General features: G+C 43.2%; 1 protein-coding gene across 2 annotated transcripts; it reads right to left on the bottom strand.

Annotated features, from left to right (window-relative positions):
* Nucleotides 1-582: 582 nt before the first annotated feature.
* Nucleotides 583-7,351, bottom strand: PGRMC1 (progesterone receptor membrane component 1). 2 transcript variants are annotated; one of them, XM_050902026.1, is made up of 3 exons: nucleotides 7,024-7,351; nucleotides 4,736-4,891; nucleotides 583-2,572 (listed from the first exon to the last, which is right to left on the bottom strand). In XM_050902026.1, the coding sequence occupies exons 1-3, from the start codon at nucleotides 7,340-7,342 to the stop codon at nucleotides 2,472-2,474; spliced, it is 576 nt and encodes a 191-aa protein (XP_050757983.1). In that variant the 5' UTR covers nucleotides 7,343-7,351; the 3' UTR covers nucleotides 583-2,471. The 2 variants fall into 2 exon arrangements, with proteins under 2 accessions (XP_050757983.1, XP_050757984.1); XM_050902027.1 differs by lacking the exon at nucleotides 4,736-4,891.
* Nucleotides 7,352-21,717: the final 14,366 nt, after the last annotated feature.

The following is a 21,717-nucleotide window of genomic DNA, read 5'->3' as shown; positions in this document are numbered from 1 at the left end:
TCTTCCCCTTTCACAATAAATTCTCTTTCTTTTCTCTGAAAAAGTAGTGGTCTTACCAAAGTGTAATACTTCCTTCCCAAGAGGCACGGATGCTTAACCTTAAGCTTTGTCTTGTGTTACTGCCAGTTTTCTGTGTAGTTTTTATTATTGTTCTTTGTGATGCATCACGTTGTAACATACAGATTAATACTTAAAATAGTGTTCAGTATTCCTCAGGATACGTTATGGACTAACAAGAGTCAGATGGTTGGGTCCACTGAAGGGTAGGTTACAGCCTAGCCTAGTTCCACTACATGACAGCCTTCCAAAGCTCCAGCTTTTGCTCAGGGTTGACAATTACTTGGGCCTTTTTATGGCTGTTTTTGCAACAGCAAAGCATATTATACAACATGAACATGTTCTAGATTTAATATTCTGTTAAAGTTATACAGAACCACATTTACAGGCATTCCATTAGACCATATTATACTCGATCTATGCATTGGATAATGTAAGACATCGGAGAAAGACAATATGAAACTTGAAACATTGGGGGAGGATTGAGTATCACATTTAGTTGCAGTAAATAAAAACAACCACCACTGTTATGCCAGAGTATTTTATTTTCTGCCTTAAACAAATAAAAGCACATTACCAATTTGAGGTAAACCATTAGTAGTAGTTTGCAAAGAGTATAAATGTCTCTAAAAATAAAATAGCAACACAAAGGTCATGACAAGATTTCCATTTGTCTCTAGACCTTCATTAGGTAGTTCATACAGTACCACTTTATGCAAGCTATCTGGCTCAAACAACCACGCTCTTCATTTGAAGGCCCCGTGTAACCAAAAGAAAATGCCATGACAGTGTTAGGACTGAGGGAAAGTCATTCCTTCTCACCACAGATGGTCTCAGGCACTTTTAACATGTTGTGCCAACTTGTTTATGAAAGCTGCTGTTGTGCAATGCACTCTACTTCCGAACAATTTTGTCCCGTTTACACCTTCCCACTCAGGACTCAGTTCATCATTTTGGTCGTGTTGCCAAATTGAAACAACTCGGCCAGACAGCTGAACCAGAGAAACTAAATAGGGGGAACTACACCAGACAGGCACCCAAGCAGAATCACCCAGACAAGAAACACGTTTATGAGTGATCAGCAAATCATTAATTATCTCCTTGGAATTTCTGAGAAAGTTTTGCAGAAGTATTTTGGATGATGAAGGAGCACGTTTACATTTTTCCTTGGTCAAATCCACTTACCCAGCCCCCGCTGGTAGGAGATCAGGTTACATAGTCAGAACAAACCTAGTAATTAAGCATAGATATGAGCTAAGAGAGCAAATAAGTTAAAAATCAATTCAAAGGTCAGGTCCCCCAGGAATAGCATTGCTGGTTATGCATGAGATTGTGCTGTTTCTTTTAATGGCAACGTTCCAAAGCAACAAAGGCCTCAACACAGAAACGGCTTACGCCATGTTATTTTGCACAGGCAACTTGTGTCAGTGACATTGACCAGTAACGTTTTTCTGCTAGTTACAGCTGCGTGTACAAGAGCACTTGTTAATCATGCCATACCAGCAAGTCTTTTTTAGGCCTAGGAATCAATAGCAGCTCATCTCCCCCGTTTAATATAATTTCATTAAAATTCACAGAAGAGTTTTACTAAGAGGAAAAGTGAATGAATAGTAGTCCAGTCAAGTCACACTTCATGGTGTACCTGGCTTTTAGGGATACCTAGTTACACTCAATATCTAAACCTTTGTAACACTTCAGATGTGCTTTAAAAGTAAACAAAGAATATTAATCCATGCATAATTACACATGACTGAATACATCAAGTATTCATCAGTCCTTATTAATTTTGTAAGTATCTAAAAGTGATTTAACCTCTCAAAAATTCTTACCTTTTTTTAAAGCAGTTAGTGTTTCATCTGTAAGCTGCTATGTAACTCCTTAAAAGCCAAATTATCTTACATAATATTGAATTACATTGTACCACAAATGAGTATGATGCTTCATGGACAAATAAAATATAGTCCCTTTTCTAAAGGAATTACAACCCAAGGCCCAGATCCTGCAGGAGCTAACACAAAACAAGATTTAGTGGAATTTGTGTTGCGTATGTGAAGTTACTCTTGTGCTTGTGTCCACAGTGCTAGGTTGTTAATGAAAAAGTGGATTTCAACCTACTCTGCACTAAATGGCGATAGAAGAAAACCAGTAATAGTCCTTTATTGCCAAAATTGCAGTTTACTTTTGCACAGACATTTTTCGTGCATACTTCAGATTATGCAGGTTTAAAGGAAGACAGATCTTAGACCTTTAGTAGTTTACCACTTCATTTGAAAAGGAAACCTTTGAAAAGAAACAATTCACTGTAACTCTGGACCTTTTGTAAGCATTGCTGCTGTTGCAACTTGTAAAACAGAAGTGGAATGTTACAAATGATCCTTTACGATTCAAAAATAGATTGTTCCTCACTGCACTCTCTAGTCTTTCTTTGCATCCTGGGCATCTTTTTCTTCTTCATCAGAGTATACAGTGGGTTCCTCCCCTTCCTTCAGCAGCTTACCAACATGGTGATACTTAACTGGGGGGAAAAAAAAAAAAATCCAAGTCATTATTCTGTCCTGAAGATGTACCTTTTTTAACTCCTATGTCTGTTTCCTGAATTAACAAAATGCCTATAATTATAATAAAACAGCTCTCAGCGACTTGTTCCAAACACTGGGGGGGAGGAGAAAAGCCGAAATCAACTACCTGAACTACTACTAATGTTGTAGGAAGCATAAGAAACACGCAAAGTGAATGTAACTATAATTCTCCTTCTATTGCTGAAGCCAAAAGATGAATGAATGTAAAGACACATGTAAACTGAGGGACTCATCCAGCTAAAGAAACAGAATCCTGGATTAGATTATTTCTCTTGCCAATGTCAAAGCTAGTTTTTTCAACCAATGGCATTGTTACAATATTTATGTTACGTATTATACACACACGCAGATAGATATGTGCACACATGTACACAACTTTCAAGGGTTTTTATTTTTTGTAATATATGTTGAAAATATCCAATAGGACAGAAGAGAGACCCTTTCTCCCAACGATAAAGACAGATCTGTTACCCGATTATGCAGCTAAGCCTCCGCCTTATATCTCCTTTTGAACATGTAAAAATGCCAAGATCGTATACATGTAAGATCTGAGAGCTATGCTATGTTGCCCGTCTGTCAACTTCAACAAAGCAAAAGATGCCTCTGCAGGTATTTCGGACTAGCATTGTTATTATAATTAATAAGAATTTAAAGCAACTAATTGCCAAATTCACTAGAAACATAGTAATAAAAAGAGTGCAGTTCACTGTCAGTCCTGATGCCCGACTCTTGAAAAGGTAGTTTTAAACACTGGTTTAGGTCAGGTATTTGGTAGCATAGTTCTGGTTTCTGCGACATACTTGTTAGCATAATAAAACAGCCATTCAGTGTGGCATGATTAACAGTCTTGATTAAGACAGGAAGAGTGCCAAAATAGTAGGGGCACATCAGGTCAGAACTGAGATGTTCTAATGACATTATGTGGATGAAAGCTCCATTCTAGCTAGTGATAGTAAATCTTTAATACTGAACACTAGATTTGAAAACAAAACCCATTTGATTTCCACTATACTACTTTTTTGTATATGCAATTTCCATCATACATATATATGAAAATTCATCAAGACAAACAACTGATATATTTATTTTTTGTCTTATCTGAGTAGAAATAATCCCTTTGGTGCTCACTTGCCTAAAAGGCATCATGAGATATGGAGGAATTATTTTTTATCAACAAGATACACAATAGGAGAAAAATAAAATCATACCAGTGGGCATGCCCTGGTACAAGGTCAACATAGCAATTTCCATAAAACTGTGGTTTGAAGTTCTCCTTTTTGAGCAGCAAGTTGAGGCACAGGACACAAAACAGCTGGAATTACCTTTTTTAAACTTTTAATACTAAGCATAGAAAAAGAAGGCAACTATGAAAGTGACTTCCTTCTGTTAATTTTAGAACAAACATCTCACGTGTGCAAGTTGCCTTTTCTCCTCTGCCACTCTGGCCATCACTGGCACAGTAACGACCAGGCTGCCTGCAAGCACAGAGGTGGCATTTGCCCATTCCTGATCACCTTCTGGGGGAGAAAGTCAGCTGGATACAGTTGTCTGTGAATCTGATAAAGCTACCAGCAAGGCCATGCAGAATAACTTATTATTTAGAGTAAAAAAACTTGTATCAAGAGCTCCAAGGGGAAAAGGCCTAGTTTAAACAGTCTTCAAAAGTCAAAAAACCCAAGAAGTAATAATTCAAATGTTACTCTTACTTCTGAGAAGCTGAATGGGACATAAGCTTCATTTTTCAAAGCATTAAAATCTAACCGTCTCTATAGATGGGGTCTTAACTGTATCAAAAACATGCTCTTAACTTCCTGTCAACTTTTTGGGTGGTCTGATAGATCTTATCCTATGACAGAGTGCTTCCATCTCTCCTACTGTTCTGTAAGGAGCAGAGGGAGGGAGAACACAGAAGGAAAACCTGACATTTCTCTTAATTCTTTTGAGTAACAGTAATTCTAGTAATACTTAGTAAACTGAGGTATTAACTCAAAGTAAGTTTCCAGACTGATGCTTCCAGCTGGTAACAGCCTTTTAACCATTGCTTCCCTTATTACACACTAGTTAGCTACTTCTTTGTAAATAGGTTTAAAATTGCTTACAAGTGAATTGTGACTCCCAGTCCCTCAAGGTCTCTTGCTGTGTAGCGTTGAGATCAGACAGGTCATCATAGTCATCCCTCAGAGCCTCCTTATCCAGGCAGAAAGTGGCAAGACCTCGGGATGCATCTCTTCCAGCAAAAATCCCATACGGGCCCTCTTTAAAATAAAAACATAAGCAGCATTATTACAGAGGTAATGGATGCTGTATGATCTTCATGGATCAGAGTCTCCAAACTGAAACAGATGATGAGTTCCTACCCTGACCTGTGGGTCAGAGGCGCCTCAAACTTCTGAGATGTTTTTAAGTTTTATTCTACTTGGTAATAAGGGAAAACAGAGGAAGAGGACAAGAAACAAAACCATGGGAAGAGATACCGAGTTTGCTGAAACATCAGGACAATGAACCACAGAACGGTGCACGCAACATACAAAGAGGGTAGGCATAAGCATACAAATTGGGAAGCACATCTTCAGAAAGAGGAACAGAGGAAGGATTTGTAAGTCTGAGGTGAAATGGAAGTTTTCTAAGAGATGCTCCTGACTTAAAGAGCTGAAAGGATGACTTGACAGAAAATGTGGTGGAGATACTAGCAATTACCAACTTGGAAGAAACATCTATTAAAACTTTAAAGATGCAAGATGAACTCAAATGATCAAAACATGCAACTCACAGTAGATCAGAGATATCTTATCAAGACAGACTCTTGCTAAACTTCATTAATGATTAACTTGCTTGCATGACAAGGCGAAAATGGAGATATCACATGTTGCAACTAGACATTGAAGTTCTTCGTAAGGGAGCTTAAAGAAGTTAGGTGTGAACTCTGGTTACTGTAGAGAGCATGCCATCTTCCACACCTCCGAGAGCAAGCTTTTTCCTAAATTCATCAAAAGAATCTTACTTGTCCATTAAAATGAAAACCAAACTAGCCAGACACTGTGATGAACCATTCAGCAACTACCAAATTATATACAACAGGCAGCTTTTGCTGTTCTCAAGGAAGGTAGCATCCAAAGCATGGTCCTTAGGTCAAGTGGGGTTTAGTTTGCACAAATACAAAACTGCACATCTAACTCAGCTGTACAGATCATCTTGACTGCTGCAGAATACAGTCCAGCATCATTCAGCGACAGTCTCCAGTCTATGTTTGGACCAAAAGTAATAATCTCATCATGCTTCCAAATATGTGGTGTTTCCTGCACTATTCTCCTTGTCCCTGAGTAGCACTGGCAGCTCACTACTGCAGCTACCAGCTGTCTGGCCAGCTCAAGAGTGGTTATGCCAGACAGATCCTGGTACAAATCAGCAAGCCTCAGCGAAGCTTTTTAACAGGAGGCCTCTGTTAAAAAAAAGAATGCATGTTCTAGTGGAAGTTATTAAACTCTTACACCTGGGTGCACGTACTCCCACTCACCTCATCACTAGATGCTCTATAAGCCTCTGCATAGCTTATTCAATCTTTGCATGTTTGAACTGCCTACACTCCTGATAGGAAGCTGGTTTAATCTAAATTGCTAGGTATTTAGTATAAATATTATGCAACAGAGGGACGTCCACTAAAAGCTGGGAATGGAATGTAAACATTGAGAGAACACTTTGCTTCTGCTGCTCGGCATCAGGCAAAGGCACCCGAGGCCGAAGAAGCCACCCAACCCAACAGCGGCACAACCCCTTACAGTATGTGCAACCTGCCCTGGGAAAATAAAGAGAACAATGAAGCAACGTAGGCTGGCAAAGCCCGAGTTTTTACAACATCGAGGCCCGACTCTGGAGCCCAGGCAACAGCGGTAACCCTGCCCTCTGCCTCACCCGGCGAGGCAGGTCTCCCAGCGCTGCTGGTTGCGCGATCTTGTCACAGGCCGAGCTCCGCACGCCCTTCCCAGCTCTCAGAAAGCCGAATCCTTTCCAAATCTCCGGACCGTGAGCAGGGGCGAGAGGGCACCGGCAGCTTAGCCGAGCGTTTATCCCGCAGGCCAGGAGGCGGGTTAGGCATTAACGCGGAGCACGCCGATCCCCGCGCCGCAGGGAACTAATTCCCCCGCCAGCACCGGCCCCGCGGCGGGGCGCAGCCGGGCCTGGCCCTCCCCGCGCCCGGCGCCCGAGCTGGGGCTGCGCAGGGCGGCGGGGGGCGCGGGCCGCCCTGCCCGCGGGGTCCGAGCGGCGGCCAAGGCCGCCGAGGCCCCCGTGATCCCTCCGGCCAGCGGCCCCGGCCGCATCCCGGGCACAAAGAGCCGGGGGTTCCCGGGCTGGGCCCGCCCCGCCGGCCCCCGCCCGCCCCGGCCCTCACCGGGCCCGTAGAACTTCCTGGCGCGGCTCACGTCGAAGACTTTGCCGTTGATGGCCATGAGGATGCGGGGGTCGCGCACCCCGTCGTAGGGCCGCAGCTGCGCCAGCGTGAAGTCGCGGCGCTTCATCTTGGGCAGCGGCGGCGGGTCCGCCTCGCCCACCGGCGCCGCGGGCCGCTCGCCCCGCAGGATCTGGTAGAGCAGGAAGAGGCAGAGGCCCAGCAGGCTCAGGTTGAGCGGGGAGCCCACGATCTCCAGCAGCAGGCCGCCCCCCTCGGCCGCCGCCTCCTCGCCGGCCACCGCCACCTCCTCGCGGGCCATCGGGCTCGGCTGCGCTCCGGCACGGCGGGCTCTGAGGCGCGATGCGGAGGCACGGAGGAGGAGCCGCCGGCCCGCCTCAGCGCGCTGGGAGGGCGGGACGCGGCTCGGCGGGCGGGCTGAGGGGGCGGCCCGGCCGTGTGGGGCCGGCGGCGGCGGGAGGAAGGGAGGGGCTGAGGCCGGGAGGAAGCGGAGGCACGGCTGCCGCCCTCAGCCTGAGCCGGGCTCGGCGCCCGCCGGCCCCGAGGCCGCCTCCGACAGTAGGTGGTGGTGTGAGCCAGGCGATGGCGAGCGCCGCCCGGAGAGCCGGCGGCCCGGCGAGGGACGCCGCGCAGCTGAGGCGAGGACGGCTCCGCGGAGGGCGCCGCCGGCCGCCGTTCCCCGCCGAGGCGGCAGCAGGTCAGGTCAGGTCAGGCCGCTGCAGCGGCGGCTCCATGGCACACGGTTTCACAGAAATTCTGGCAAAAATAAGCTCGGGGTTGCGTTTGACCCGTGTCAAAGCTGCCGCGCTGGCCTGCTGGGAGGCAGCCCGTCCCTTCCCTGCGCTCTCTCCGCCTGTGCCAGGGCGCATCTTCGCTTTCCTGACGGGGCAGGATCTTTTTGGAGTGCTTACGAGCGATCGTGCCAAACTCAAAGTAGGAGAAAAGGGAGGAAATTACCAGAGTTCTGGGTTTTTCCCCTTCAGGTAATACCCCCTGGTCCCTAACAACCCCAGACGCAGCAACCACAAGGTACTATTATAATGTGAAAACGAAAAGTGTCCAGTTGTGGACTTCTTTATTCAGTAAAACTTAAGATGAAGGAAGTATTAACTTGATGTATCTACTCGATATGGTATTCACATGGAGCAACTGGAGCCCTGAATACAGCTAAGTACTACTGGTGTCATCTGCTCCTTGGTATCAGGTGTGAGAAAGCAGAAGTGATGTTTTGGGTCTCAGGAGTTGCCTCTGCAAATTGTGTCCTCCCCATCCTTCAAAAACACAAACCAATGCCCAGTCAGAATATCATCGTTCCCTCTACACAAGTGAGTAATATCACTCAGGGTGCACATGGAGAAGAAATGCGGTGTACCAACCCTGATCTTGCACTGTAGCTTGGCAGGTGGTTCATGTCACTGCTTCAGTGGATGAAGGCCGCTTTTACTGAACCTATCATTGGGACGTTTAGTTAAATAAAATTGAAAGCAGTGCATTTCATTTACTTTCGAATTCTCAGTGTTAGGAAAACTTTAACTCTGTGGGCCACCGGGGCTACTGATAAAGAGTTTTGCCTTTTGGGATACACTCAAGACCTCTCAGTACTAAGGTGTTTAAACATGTTGGCTCTGCCGTTGCAAGGTAGAGTGTTTGGTTCCACCTGCTGTCTGATTTGGGAAGCTTCTTGTTTTGTTGATCAGCACTTGGACCTTGATCCGTCCTTTCATGGTATACACTGACTTTTGCTTCCACCTGCTGTGTAACTTGAAAAACTCATTGTTTCATTGATCTGATGACTGAGATTTGTATTTGGTAATAAAGTAGGTCTGCATTTTGACCCTATTTAGGGTACTAGATAAATCTCTGCAACTTCAGAATTACTCAAACTAGGAGCTGTATTACATAGATGACAGTTAATTTTGCTCAGTGTAGACATGACACTATTACACTTCATTGTGTTGCTATTACATGTTAAAGGAATAGATGTAGAAAAAACAGAAATTTGGAGGGAGATTTTTCTTTCATTTTTTACAATACATTTTGTTCAGGAGAGAGGAAAAAACCCAGACTCGAAAACAACCCCAACCCTGAATTTGACCATGAACCAGACACTGAAGGGAGGGAAAAAGAAGCTCTGTTTATGCCTAGTATCCTAGAGAAACCATCCAAGAACAGTTCATTCTTAGATAAAGAAGGGCCAGGAAAAATTGCCAAGATTGATAGAATCTCAAGTTATCTGCCACACGAGCACTGGTACTGCAAGTTACAGTTGCCCACCTTCAAGCTCTTTTTTTACCTTGCAGCGTATCAAAAAATATTCATATGCCTCAGAATGTATCTTAAGAAAAAAATAAGAACAGATATTTAGAAATAAATGAGCATAAATAAAATTATGATACATCAGTCAAAATTATCTAAATTCATGAACCCTTTGTTGTACATTTCTCGCTAGCAAGTTTACCTGGCAATTCCTTTAAATGGAACTGAGGTTCTAGTCAGAATGGAGTTGGCCCCAGCTCCACTTAAATACCACAGGCATTAGCTATGTTCCCACACAGGTTTTCCTCTCCATTCTATAGACAACAATAGTTTCCTCCCTGAAACCATTCTGTTAACAACATCTATGAGATGGGTTGATAAAGCAGTTCTAATATAATGCTCTCCTCTTATTAATTGAAGAAAACATTGGAACTCAGGTAACTTTCATATCCTTGCAAATCAAAGTAGTTCAAACAGTTTTAAAATATTCCTACTTGTTTTTTTGATAATCAGCACAAATCTGTTAGAGATGAAGCAAAATTAGCTGTAGTACACCTCAGCATTCTTCTTACTGCTCTGTTTCCACTGTGGAACTTGTCTGGTAGACTTAATGAATCTTTTAGAGCATATTTAATGCTTCTGAACAAAGTGTGCTTTGCCTAGGTTCCCCATGATAGGCTTTACCTTGGCCGAGTACGCGGGGACCATTGTTGCCAAGCTGGTTTTGGTCCTCACATGCTCTCATTGTTCCTTTGGAGGCCCTCCACAAGAATTCTTTTCTCTAACTTACCTGATTGACAATTTTAATTCAGACTATGACTGCAAGAAAGTTTTCAGAAGTTTGCAAAGATACTGATGCCTAATTTGCATTACTTGTGAGCAGATTCCCAGAGCTGCTGGTCACCTGGAACTGTTGCTGGCTTTCATTCGACCTGCAAGGACCCAGGGTTTCTGAAGTAGAGATGAGGTATCTCAGTCTTTGACCATACTGAGAACTGGTGACGAATAAAACCACTGGCAAGTTAGATCTTTACTGTCCGGCCTGAAGTCTGATTTGTAACTCCCACCTGAGAATCTGAGAGACTTCAGGAACGTACCATAGGATTGCATTACAAACAGCTTGTAACATCAAGTAGCAGCCATAGAGAGAAGTTTTTGCCTTGTGGTCCAATGGCCTCTTGGAATCTGTAGACTTCTCCAAGTAAAGAAACTAAAAAGCAAGATTAAATGTGCCTTACAAGGACACAAGGAATTCAGGCCTTCTAGAGAGAGACAACATGTTATATGAGACCATCCAATGCAAGCTCTATCATACCTGCCTGTTTCTCACAGCTGGTGTAATACAGGTATTACTTCTCCCTCTTTTTTTTTCTCCCCCCCCCCTGGTAATAATTTAACTTACTAACAAGGAAGAAGAAAGGAATGATGAGATGCTGTAATCTCACTCTTCTTTTACTGACTAGTCCCTACCTATGCCAAGAAAACAGAACCCCTCCCTAAACTGCAGAGAACCAGTAGGTCAAATGTACTCCTAACGCTGGCAGCACGTGTTATATTAAGCTGTTGTTAGAGTGGGTCTGTTCCAGGTGCAGAGCAGGCATCTGACCTAGGAATGCCCTGAATTACATCTAGTCCTCAGATCAAAAGCGTAGACCATCTTTCTGCTGGACTTCCTTTTTTTTTAGTTTTTATTTCCATCTCCGTCACGTTTCTGTTTATTTTTCAGTTGCATCTTCTGACTTTCTAGCTGTGCTCTTCATCCAGCTAAGTGCGAGAAGAAAGAACTTTGCAACGTGGAGATGACACTATGCTGAAGGCTATCAAGATCCTGTCATTCCTGGAGATATATGTGTAAACATCTGCAGCATAAAACAGCTCCAGATGGGAATTTTTACCAAGTTTTAGACAATGTGTCAGAGAGGGGCGTTAGAAAGGCAGAAGCTGCTCATGCTGGAGAGTTGCTTTCCTCGGCAACATACTGATGTGAGCTTGCGACTAAAATCTCCCCCCTCCACCCCCGCCTCATCTTTCCCCCTTGCTCACTTGTCTTTTAGGCTGCCAGGACTATGGTTTTCGATTCAGCCATGCCGAACAGGACTGACAGTCACCATGACAAGAAAGCTTGCTTGGTCAGTATGTACAGCAACTATGCTAGGAAGTTTTGGAGATGTCTTGTCTTTTAACTGTAGATGAAAATCCGGGTGTGAATTCTCAGTATGGGCTCCTTTTTTGAAAGGCAGTAGATGTCAAAAACAATCTGGACAAGCTGTAGATACTTCTGGAAGAGGCAAGGAAAAAAAGAAAACATAAGTCTGCATGTGATTCTTGCAATGTAACAGTCTCAGTATCCCTAGAAGGCATGCTGATTGACACTGAAAGAGTAAATAAAATCCCTGACTTCCTGACAATAACTCCTTGGATTTGTTTACAGGTCTGATGAGCCAGGAGGGTTTTATGTATCAAAAATAACTGGATGACATGAAGGAAATGTGGTGCATCCACAGACTGAGTCAAATCAGTAGCACTGTTAGAGGGAGTAGGAAATGTTACCTCTGCTCCATTAGTGTCAGATAGGAAAATGGTATCCATTGCATGTACCTGCGTTCTTCACAAGGACCAATTTTTACTTACACTGGAGACATTCACTTTGCATTTTGGAATGCATGAGCCATCTTAACTCGTGTCACTATATCCCTGAAGCAGGCCCTGTTATTTCTCTGCTGCTATGATGGAGTGCTAGTTCTGCTACAGAGCAGATCAGTCTGTTTCAACGTGAATTGACAACCAGCTTCAACATCAATAGATTTAAAGGTTAGAAGAAGGGAGGTCTCAATAAACTAGGATGGTAGAGTTTTCTAGGTGTAACCTTGCAACATTTTAGTTGCAGAAATGCAACAAGATAGGTATGGATTCTCATCTCAGTTTGAGTTTATTTAGCTGAAATCTGCTTCGACACCCTAGCTGATTACAAAGAGAGCTTTCACTGCCTTTCCTTGGTCTGCTTTAGTTAGATGGTCAAATCCAAAGCAGCACAGACAAGATGGGCGTGACTAAGTAAAAAGAAGAAAGCTGCAGCAGGAAGACAAGACATGTGGAAGGACTATCACTTGTTTTTTTTCCAAAATCATCTAGGAGTCTAGTTAGATGAGATACGCTTCCAGGTGCAAGCCAAATTTTTGTCTGTTCCACAAATGATTCCTTTTATCTTTGGTTTTCTGATTTTATTAAACAGCTGAAGACAGTTCAGTCGTGCTTGGTTTGACACAAAGTTAGATTGCTAAGTAGTGATCCAGTGGAATCCACTTTTCAACACGTTAAGGAAGCACTCTGTTAATTTCCCAGCCTGATGCATTTCCAGCTGTTCTAGTTATGCAACGTCCTCAACGGGAAAATCTTTCAGACCCTCAAAGTCATCCCACAGCCTGAGAGATGTTACGCCAACTACGTATGCTGAGAAGGTGCCTTGCACCGTGCCCCAAACCCTCTAGGCAATGTGCTGAATGCAGACGTCTTGGGTCAAGCTTGATGTTTTCCCAAGCACTTGTGTCTCAGGAGCCAGGCCACAGAACTGCCCGCTACCTTCACGCCGTAGCCTTGCCTTACACAGCGGAATTATTACAGGTCTCCCAGGTCTGAGTCTGTAAGATTCCGTGGACACCAAACCAGTGGGGAAGCCCAGGAAGCCTTGGAGGCAAGCACAGACTTCCCGTCCCGCAAAGGCAAGAGAAAGAGCCAAAATTCCTGCAGTGTCAAACCCCTCCGTTTTATTTAGCGTGGTTTCCCAGGCCAAGCGCGCCTTTCTGACAGCGGCAGTGCGGCCCAGCCTGACGGGCGGCCCCAGCGCGGAGGTGCCGCAGGGTTGCCAGCGGGGAAGCCCCGCACGCAGCCCCTGCCGCCGTTCCCTCGGGCTGCCTGGGCTGCTCCCACGAGGGACCACCCCCGCGCTGCCGCTAACACGGTGCGTGGGAGGTGGGGCCTGCCACCTGCGGCACGAGACCCGGTGCCCGGGGCGCGCGCTGGGTGCCGTTGGGCGGCGGCGGGCGGGGCGCGCGGCGGAGCCGCCCCGGGGCGGCGGGTGCGGAGCGGCGCGGGGCGCTCGGGCGGCGGCGGCCGGTGAGTGGCGGCGGGGGACGGGGAGGGCTGGGCGGGCGGTGAGCGGGAGGGGGCACGGCCCCAGCCCGGGCGGCTCCGTACCCGCTGCCCCGGCAGGGGGAGGACTCCTGCCCGCGGCTCCCGCCTTCCCTCCCCCTCGGTCGGCGGCGGGGCCGGGCCGGGCCGGTGGGAGCTCCTCGGGTCGGGCTTTGCAGGCGCGAAACCCTCAGTGCTTGGCGGTAATGGGATAACGCTAACGGGTGTTCTGTGGCGTACGCGAGCGGCGTGAGCTTTCTGTGATGCGCTCTTTGTTCAAATGCTTTATTCACCGGCTGCTGGCTAGTGTCTGCTTACTCCTCTTGCGAACGTAGGGTCTGTCGGGCTAAATTGGCATCCTTAGCCTACAGACTTGCAGTCTTTCAGTGTCAGGTCTCTACAGTTTACGCCCTGAAACAGTTTTTTAACCTATGTTAGTTAGGGGGAGCAGTCACGGTTATCAATACGAGCTGGACTTTATTTTGTCTCTTGCATCGTTAGTGGAATTGCTGGCTGTCTCCCAGGTGCGAAGTCTTAACACTGGTGTCGGGGACTGGGAGAATCCATGGGATCTCAGAGCGAGTATGCAGTGGTGACAGGAGAGTAGTAGTAGGGTCTTGTAAAGGGAGCAAATCGAATCCATAACCTGTAGTAGAATGAAAAGACACCCACTGTGTCATTTCTTTCATTATTATCTTGCTGATACATCCATAGTTTAACAGCTTGATCTTACAAACAGCTGTATGCAGGAGTAAAGCCTTAATCACGTAACGACTTTGATTAATTTCCTACGATAATTATCCTTGTGCAAATAGGAGTGGCTCATGTAATGGCAAGTGCTTTCATCAAGGTAACAAGCTGCAGGCAGGGTATGAGCACAGAGTATCCAAGAACCCCAGTGAACCACCTCCAATCTTTTCCATAGTCTAGTCCAGCTGCTTTCTTGGAAATGTCATTAGAAATGTCCTTTTCCCCTTCCAGCCATTGTGCCGTGTCCTTGCACCACATCCTACGGAGATCTCTCTGTGAGTGGACTCCTCTGCCTGGAGCCACGCAATCATCAGAGCTTGTCTGATGCAGATTTGGATAGGGTTTTATTAATTTCAGACCTGGTGTAGCAGATGGGAGAACTGGAAAGAGGTAGCCTAGTACGCATATTCTGAGTCACTTGGGATTACAGCCAGTGTAGATCTTTTACACTTTGTGTTGTCCTTCTGATATTTGGTGGAAACTGGAGGAGGTTACAGGTAACTTGAAGTATAGTGTTAGGAACCTTTAAAACAGAAAAGCAAGTTTGGTGGCGTTATCTTTTATTAACAGCTTCATGAACGTGAGTTTTCTGTTTCTTTTCCTCTCACACGATATAATAAATGATAAGTAGGACTCCAATACCTTTGCAGATACATTATGAGAAATGCAAATATATATTTGTCTTGCTGTTATAAAAGAAATACAATGAAAAATTAATCCAGTGATTTCATGGGCATGAAGTCACTTTTTGCACTGTTTGGTTGATCCGTTGTTTATAGTTTGGAATTCTAGCTATATAATGTACGGACCAGTACATGGCTAGTGCTTCAGGCCGGTTCCTGAAGAATATTGCACCTGAGAAGTTACATTGAATTAGTGAAATTGCTCATCTGTTTCTAAAGAATGTCAGTAGATGACTTATCACAAGATCAACACAGTTACACTTCTCCAGACTGAGCTCCTACATAGTCATAAAAAAATGCAGCCCTGTTGCACAGGTGGGGTGTGAGGTTTGCAAGGATTCCAGAACTATCCAGCCCAACAGAGAGTTTGGGTCTGTATCTGCAAAGTTCAGTTGGCTCGGTTCTTACTCACTATAGTATAAGAAAGTGCAAAGCACTTCTTACCTTGGACTTTATGGCTGACTCAAGTTTAGTGTATATATGTAGATTTATGTGATTATATATGTATATAAATGCTTTTTCTACCATGCAAATCTGACTTACTTGGATGTTACCTGAACCAAAAGTAAACTCCTCCAGTTTTTTAGATCTTTGTGAGTTGGAAGACTTTTCCACTTAAGCTGTTTGCTTGTGTTTCTGTCAAAGATTTGATGGAAGTTTTCTGAAAATGAAATGTCACAGATTTCCGTGACCACAAAGATGGAGGTATGCCTGGTGCAGATTTGATGACTCAAAACTCTTTGTCCTTTGGAACCCACAGCACAGGTTTTTGGCTGTATTCAGACATTTGGGAAGTAGATCCCCTTTTAGACTTCTTTTTAGTCTTCCCGGGAGGCAGTAAGTGCAGATTTAACCAGCAAAAGTTAAGTTTTACAACTTAAGAAGTTTTACTGGCATTGGCTTCTGTTTCAAGGTTAGTATTTGTCTCCACTTGAAATGTGTCTTACTTTACCAGTCAGAGAATTTGCTGCAGACAAATGCACAGCTATGTTTTCTTTTACCAGAAGATGTATGACAGTCAAAGAAGAAATGAGAAATTGTACTTGGTCCAAAAACCTGCTTAAGACAGGCCCATTTATTTAGATTCTAAATAAATTTATTTAGAGATCAATGGTTACTTAGAATATTTCACAAGAAAGCACTAGCTGCAAGTGCAAATACTGGGATCATGCATAAGCATTAAGAGAAGGGCTAAGATGTTACTCAGTTTTGAACAGCTGTGAAAATGGGCACTCAGTGAACAATACTTTCTGTATGTGGGAGAGAGTCTAATATGTTTAATACCAACAAACACATCTTTAGTTGTTACTGCTTAATCTCTGCTAAAATCCACTACAACTTTGACCAGAATGCTTACTGTATCTGATACTGTTGAAGTGTGTTTGAGATTCATTCATATTTATTTATTTATTTATATGAACTCTCTCTCTCTCTAAATGAAAAGAAAGTACACATTGATTTAGCAAACTGGGGAGTTGATTTTATTTATTTTTTTTTTTCCTGAGGATTTTCAGTAATCCTTATGTTTGTACTGTGGACGGCGTACGTGGTGTGGTTGGTCTCAATATCTTCAGTTATGTAACATAAACATCAAGCTGTGCAGTGAGTCAAACAGGGGACAAAGCAGCGTGACTGTAGTCCCTGTCGTATATCAGGCTGCAAGCCTAGGTTATGATAGGAAGAGTTGAACTCAGTGGAAAGACTGTCATTGATTTTAATGAGCTCTGGATATGGCCCAAACTCAAGAATCGGTGGCTTGACTTTATTGGAGTGCCACCAGCATCATGTTGAGTCATGCATGCACAGATACATGTACATCCTCTTAAAGTTTAAAATAGCTTTGAAAAAGAATGCCAATGTCACAAGCATAGATGCCATTTGAATTTCATCAGTTTCTTCTAAATGAATTCAAACACATTGCATGGGATTTTGTTACTTGACATTGGTTTTAGTGGAAGTGCAGTTCTGTCCCCTCATCATTCCCTCAGACGAGTTTCTATGCCAATTCTTCTGTCTGTTTAAGGTCAATCTATTGTGTAGTTTAAGCATAAAGCTAAACAGATTTCTCTCCATCTGGAGAGGTTTATCTCCGTATCTTTGGTTGACAGCTTATATGTGCAATGGAAGGAGTGCTACAGGTTAGGACTTGAAAACACCTCTTTGGCGAGCAGCAGACACTGAGATTTGCAGCTGATGTTATTAACAAGGATTGGTTTAACTACTATTCCTCCCTCACTCCTGCTGACTATTGCAGTTCCCCCCATAAATCTCATGAGATCTCATCAGGTCATAGCTCGCACAGCCAAACGATCATGCAAGACTCTGAACATTCTTCTGACCGACCAAAACCAGGCAAAACTGCCAAAATACATACGTGGCCACAAAGCTTGAAAGCAGGATCTTTAATGATTCAGAAACTGAAAAGGAAGAGAGCATGAAATATTATTTCCAATATACCCGCTTGTTTAAGCCATCACATTGTTTTGCTGACTCAGGAATGCTGAATTTGGGGTGGCTGCCCTACTCTAAGCTCTTAAAACTGTAGGAAGTAATGAGGATCTTATTTCACAGTTTATTTTAAATTGCTGCTTAAAAGACTGTGGGGGAAAATGGAGGTTAGTGCACATACTTATTTTGCTTACAACTTTGACGCGCTCTCTAGAGCTAACCTCAGCAAAATGGTATGTCAAGGAGTTATACAGCTTATCCTGCTTTCACTGCCATTCTTTGGCTTTTCATCTGCTGTTCCAGCCCTTTCTTCTTTCTGCTGAACATGCATTTCTTAAATTTAACTGATATTTACTAGTAAGAAGAGGCTGCCATCATTCGTAGAAGTCTATTAAATATTATTGCTATCATTTGCCAGAAAATGTTACAGTAGCTTGCAGTCAAGTGTGTCCTTTCCTTTCTCCCGGTTTACAGTTTACAAGACCATGTTTGTATTCCACTAGGTTATGTGGGAAGGATACCTGCCAGCACGTAGTTAATGCTGCTGTAGTTTGGCTGGTTCTTTGCCAGTCTTTGCTCTTTTGAGTGCCAAGACTTTTTTCTTTTTTTTTTACCCTTTTTTTTTTTTTTAACCCTTTTGTTTGTTTGTTTGTTTAAGATTCCTAGCTTAGGAGAGTTGGAGCTGCAGCCCTTACCATGCGATCTGGGGACATTTGTCTCACCCTGGATCATGGTATCTGGCAAACCAGCATCTTTTCCCAGGCCTGTTGCTGACTTGCTGCACATGACTGCAGCCAGGTAACAGGGGTCTAAGGCTCTTCCTCACAATATCAGGATAAATTTTATCCCTATGGTTCAAGAAACTGTTTGTATATTCCTAAGCACTGGTAATGACAGGAGGGAGAAGGTCTAGAGGAGATGCATTCTCTCATCCTATTTTCTTTCAAAGCAGTGTCAAGATTTCTGATTTCTCCTGAATTTACCCTCTTTTTTTTTTATATGATACATTTCATTATCTCAGTAGGAGGAAGTGAAAGGGTGAAGGAAAGAAAGCAGGGGAGGTAGGCTTTGTGGTTTACTTGACATTTGAGAAATGGTCCAAGAGTTTCTCTATAAATTTAAACTATAGACCTGTAGTATAATTGCCCAGGAACATGCTACGAGCAGGGAGTGTGTATGAACGGTGCTTGCTTGATTTTGTTGCTTTTTCAATCTATACGTTATATTTGAGTCTGCCAGCAAATGATTTAACACCTCATAGGGAGCTTGTGGATTTATATAATTGACTTTTTAAATCTTAGTTAAAAAAAAAGAGGAATGTCAACACAATGTTATACAGAATGGGGCATAGAAAACCTCCTGTGCGTTAGGAGAGTAAACTCAGCCGGAGATGTCATTTCAGAATTGCCCTGTGTACGATACTAATGAAAGTTCTTTCCAAATCCTTCGTTCTTTCTTTGCAGATATATTGAGAAAGACCTTGTTTACAGATGCTTAAAGCTTTAAGTTTTTAAAGATTTTGGTCCTTTGAAAGAGATGTAGCATGCAGCTATTCCACGTCAGAGTAAATTTCAAAACCACAATGCAATGTGCTTGTGTGCTCTTAAGAGTTCAAGAGCAATACAGTGAGCAGAACAACATTAGACTGTTTATACTCCTGTTGTTAACTACCAGCATGTACTTCTTTAAGCATTTATTTTTTTAGTGCTTATTTTCTTTTTTTGGATTTGTCTTTTGTACATTATCACTTTGTTGCTACTGTGCTGACTGAAGAGTGGATTTAATGAGAGTTAAACTCCTAAAGCTGTGGGTTCTGCAATAATTAAAAATGATATCTTATTGTACAAGAAAATACATTAAAATGTTAAGGTTCTTACAATAAATCAGCTTAAAGCAAGAAATCTGAGTCAAGGAAAGACTATCGTTTTAATCTCAGAAGTTCTTCCTTTAGTTGATTTGTCAAGCTTCTAGGCTATGCAAAAGGTTTTATGTTATCTTTTTAATGCACAGCAGTGTAAAGTCATGTTAAAAAGCGGAAAGAGGAGAAAAAAAGGAGCAAACCAGCTATTGTGATGAGTCTGAAGAAACTATGTTATAAACAATACCACCACAACTTTTGTGAATTGGATCAGAGGAAAAAAAGGGATACAAGCAATTTACATGCTCTGATTCTGGTGATCACATTTCTTCTGCTCTGCTGGCCCTCAGACTATGGCCATTGCCACTGCTCTTCATTCTGCAGTTACAAGAGGGATAAAAACAGTCATAGGGTGTGACTTAGATTTTATTCTGCTATACATTACACAGCATCAGCAAAATCATGTGCCCTCATTCCTGCAAAGGAAAAATATTTCAGATTTTGAAGAGGTTTTCATTTTGGTGGAAGGAGTGTTACATTTGTAGTGTGTATGGGGCTCTTCAGAGGTAACGTATTTGCTGTTTTTGTAACTGATTCTGATCAAAATAAAAGCTTGATCATATCATCGCTAATACCATTTTTACTGATGACCGGTGCTTATTCTGCAACATTGAATGGCATTGCCTTTGGATGTTTTTTACTAACATCCCATTATATTCAGCAATTACATATGAATTCATGGTGAGAAAACTTTGCACAAATGAGGAAAAAAATCCAGAAGCCTTATTAGCGTTTAGCTTTTGTACATGGTTGCAGTTGCCTTCGTGAAATATTAAATCTCATCCGCAGTGAGAAAATATTACAATATAGGTATTGTGTAATCAAGAAGAAAGTGCAAATCCATCTTGTAAGTTAGCTCATCAACCTTTAGTTGCTTTCAAATACTATCTAGTCTTGTACACATTACGTATAAATTGTCCTCAGTAGATGAAGGGCTTGCTTAGTATTTTCATGACCAAAGGGAGCTCTCTGAGTGCAGAACAGGCATAGCTAATCTTTAGACTTCACACTAGCTTATCTCCAGGCAATATGAGTCCCTTGAGAACTCAGTTAGTACCATGCCGGACACTATCAGTTATGTTAGCCTCTGTGTTTTATCCAAAGGAGCTGTTTCATGAGAGGATCTGAGTTTGTGTTCTTGCGTAGGTGCTGATAAAACCTGTAGAAGGGGTAGGTGACTTTTCAGCTACATGGCGCATGGTGACAACTGCTCCTCTTCCCGTTTGGACCTGCAGCATCCGCTGGCATTTCACTGTATGGAAACTACCTAGGTGGAAGGAACTGCTTAGTAGCAAGGATTCAATACCTGAAGCCAATACCAGTGGATCTCAAGTATGTTCTGTTTAAAGGCTAGCAATAGGGGCCGGAGTGGTGAGGCTCGGAGTGGCATTTATTCTGGGAAAGCTGTAGGTATCCCCTAATCTCCGTGGTAAAGCAGAAAGATACTAAAGCAATGGACTTAAGTTTGTCATGACTCTTAACCGTAGCTTTTTCAGATACCACTGATCCTGGGATGATAGATAGCTCAGTGCATTGCTTATTTGTATGCCCAGCTCTGTGGTTGCACTGTTTGAAATGGGAAACACCAAGCAGAGATCCAGTTTAAGCATGTGATTATGTGACTTAGTGACACAGAACTGTAGTTTATTCAACATTTTTTGGTAAAATTCTTCTGCAATTAGCTTATTTCCTGCCTCTGGATATTTATTAGATATTTTCCCTTCCCATTATGATGGGAACAGCTCCAGCATGTTTAAGAGACAATTGGGAACACACTGGGATATTTAAAGATTCCCAGAACTTGAATCTGAGTAATGTGTTGGGCTGCCATGTAAGGACTCTGCTGTGCTATGGATCTGTTCTGGTGAAGTTGGCTCAGTATGAGGTATTTTTAATTATGTGATGATTTTGAAACTCTGAACAGGCTGGGCCAAATCATGTAGTGCAGTCATTGATTTCTAATTTAACTCAGCATTTTGATGCCAGTGATCCTGTAAGAGTTCCCACGGCTGAAGGCTGGCTAGTGAACTTAAAGTTATCTTGGATATTTATAGGGTGCCTATTCTTGTAGGGTCTTTCTGGCTGTCCTTATTGAGCGAGGGAGGATGGGGAAAGACTCTAAAACACAGTTCCAGGCACCAGGAACTTTGGGTTCAGTTGCAGTTTATGGATTCTGGAATAGTCACTGAATTACTCTGCCTCAGTTCTCCCAGCTGTATCTGCAGTATGGAGTAATATTATATTCTGTGCAGAGGGACACAGGTCTGGTGCTTGTGATTAATCTTGCAGATATCAAGTGGTAGGAGTAAATTTATTATTACTCAATACTTTCTACTTATTTTGCAGTTTGTGGAATGAACCAGGTACTGTATTCATGCCTTTATACAGAGGAAAGCTAGCAAAGAAAGCACGATGTTACCATTGCCTACTAATTTGAGTTAAATGTCAAGAGTATGCAGTTTTGACTTTTATTTTTCTGTTCATTTCCCCTTG

This window comes from Gymnogyps californianus, chromosome 9 (assembly GCF_018139145.2).
Source record: "Gymnogyps californianus isolate 813 chromosome 9, ASM1813914v2, whole genome shotgun sequence".
NCBI lineage: Eukaryota > Metazoa > Chordata > Aves > Accipitriformes > Cathartidae > Gymnogyps > Gymnogyps californianus.
Note: the sequence above shows the minus strand (reverse complement) of the source record. Positions and strands in the feature narration are given on the sequence as shown.

What these genes read in the sequence shown, in the direction of transcription:
- PGRMC1 (XM_050902026.1), bottom strand. Translation starts at nt 7,342, where the DNA reads ATGGCCCGCGAGGAGGTGGCGGTGGCCGGCGAGGAGGCGGCGGCCGAG. An exon ending in CAGGAAGTTCTACGGGCCCG is followed by an intron (nt 4,892 to 7,023) that starts GTGAGGGCCGGG and finishes TTTATTTTAAAG; the next exon opens with AGGGCCCGTATGGGATTTTT. An exon ending in CTGGGAGTCACAATTCACTT is followed by an intron (nt 2,573 to 4,735) that starts GTAAGCAATTTT and finishes TTTTCCCCCCAG; the next exon opens with TTAAGTATCACCATGTTGGT.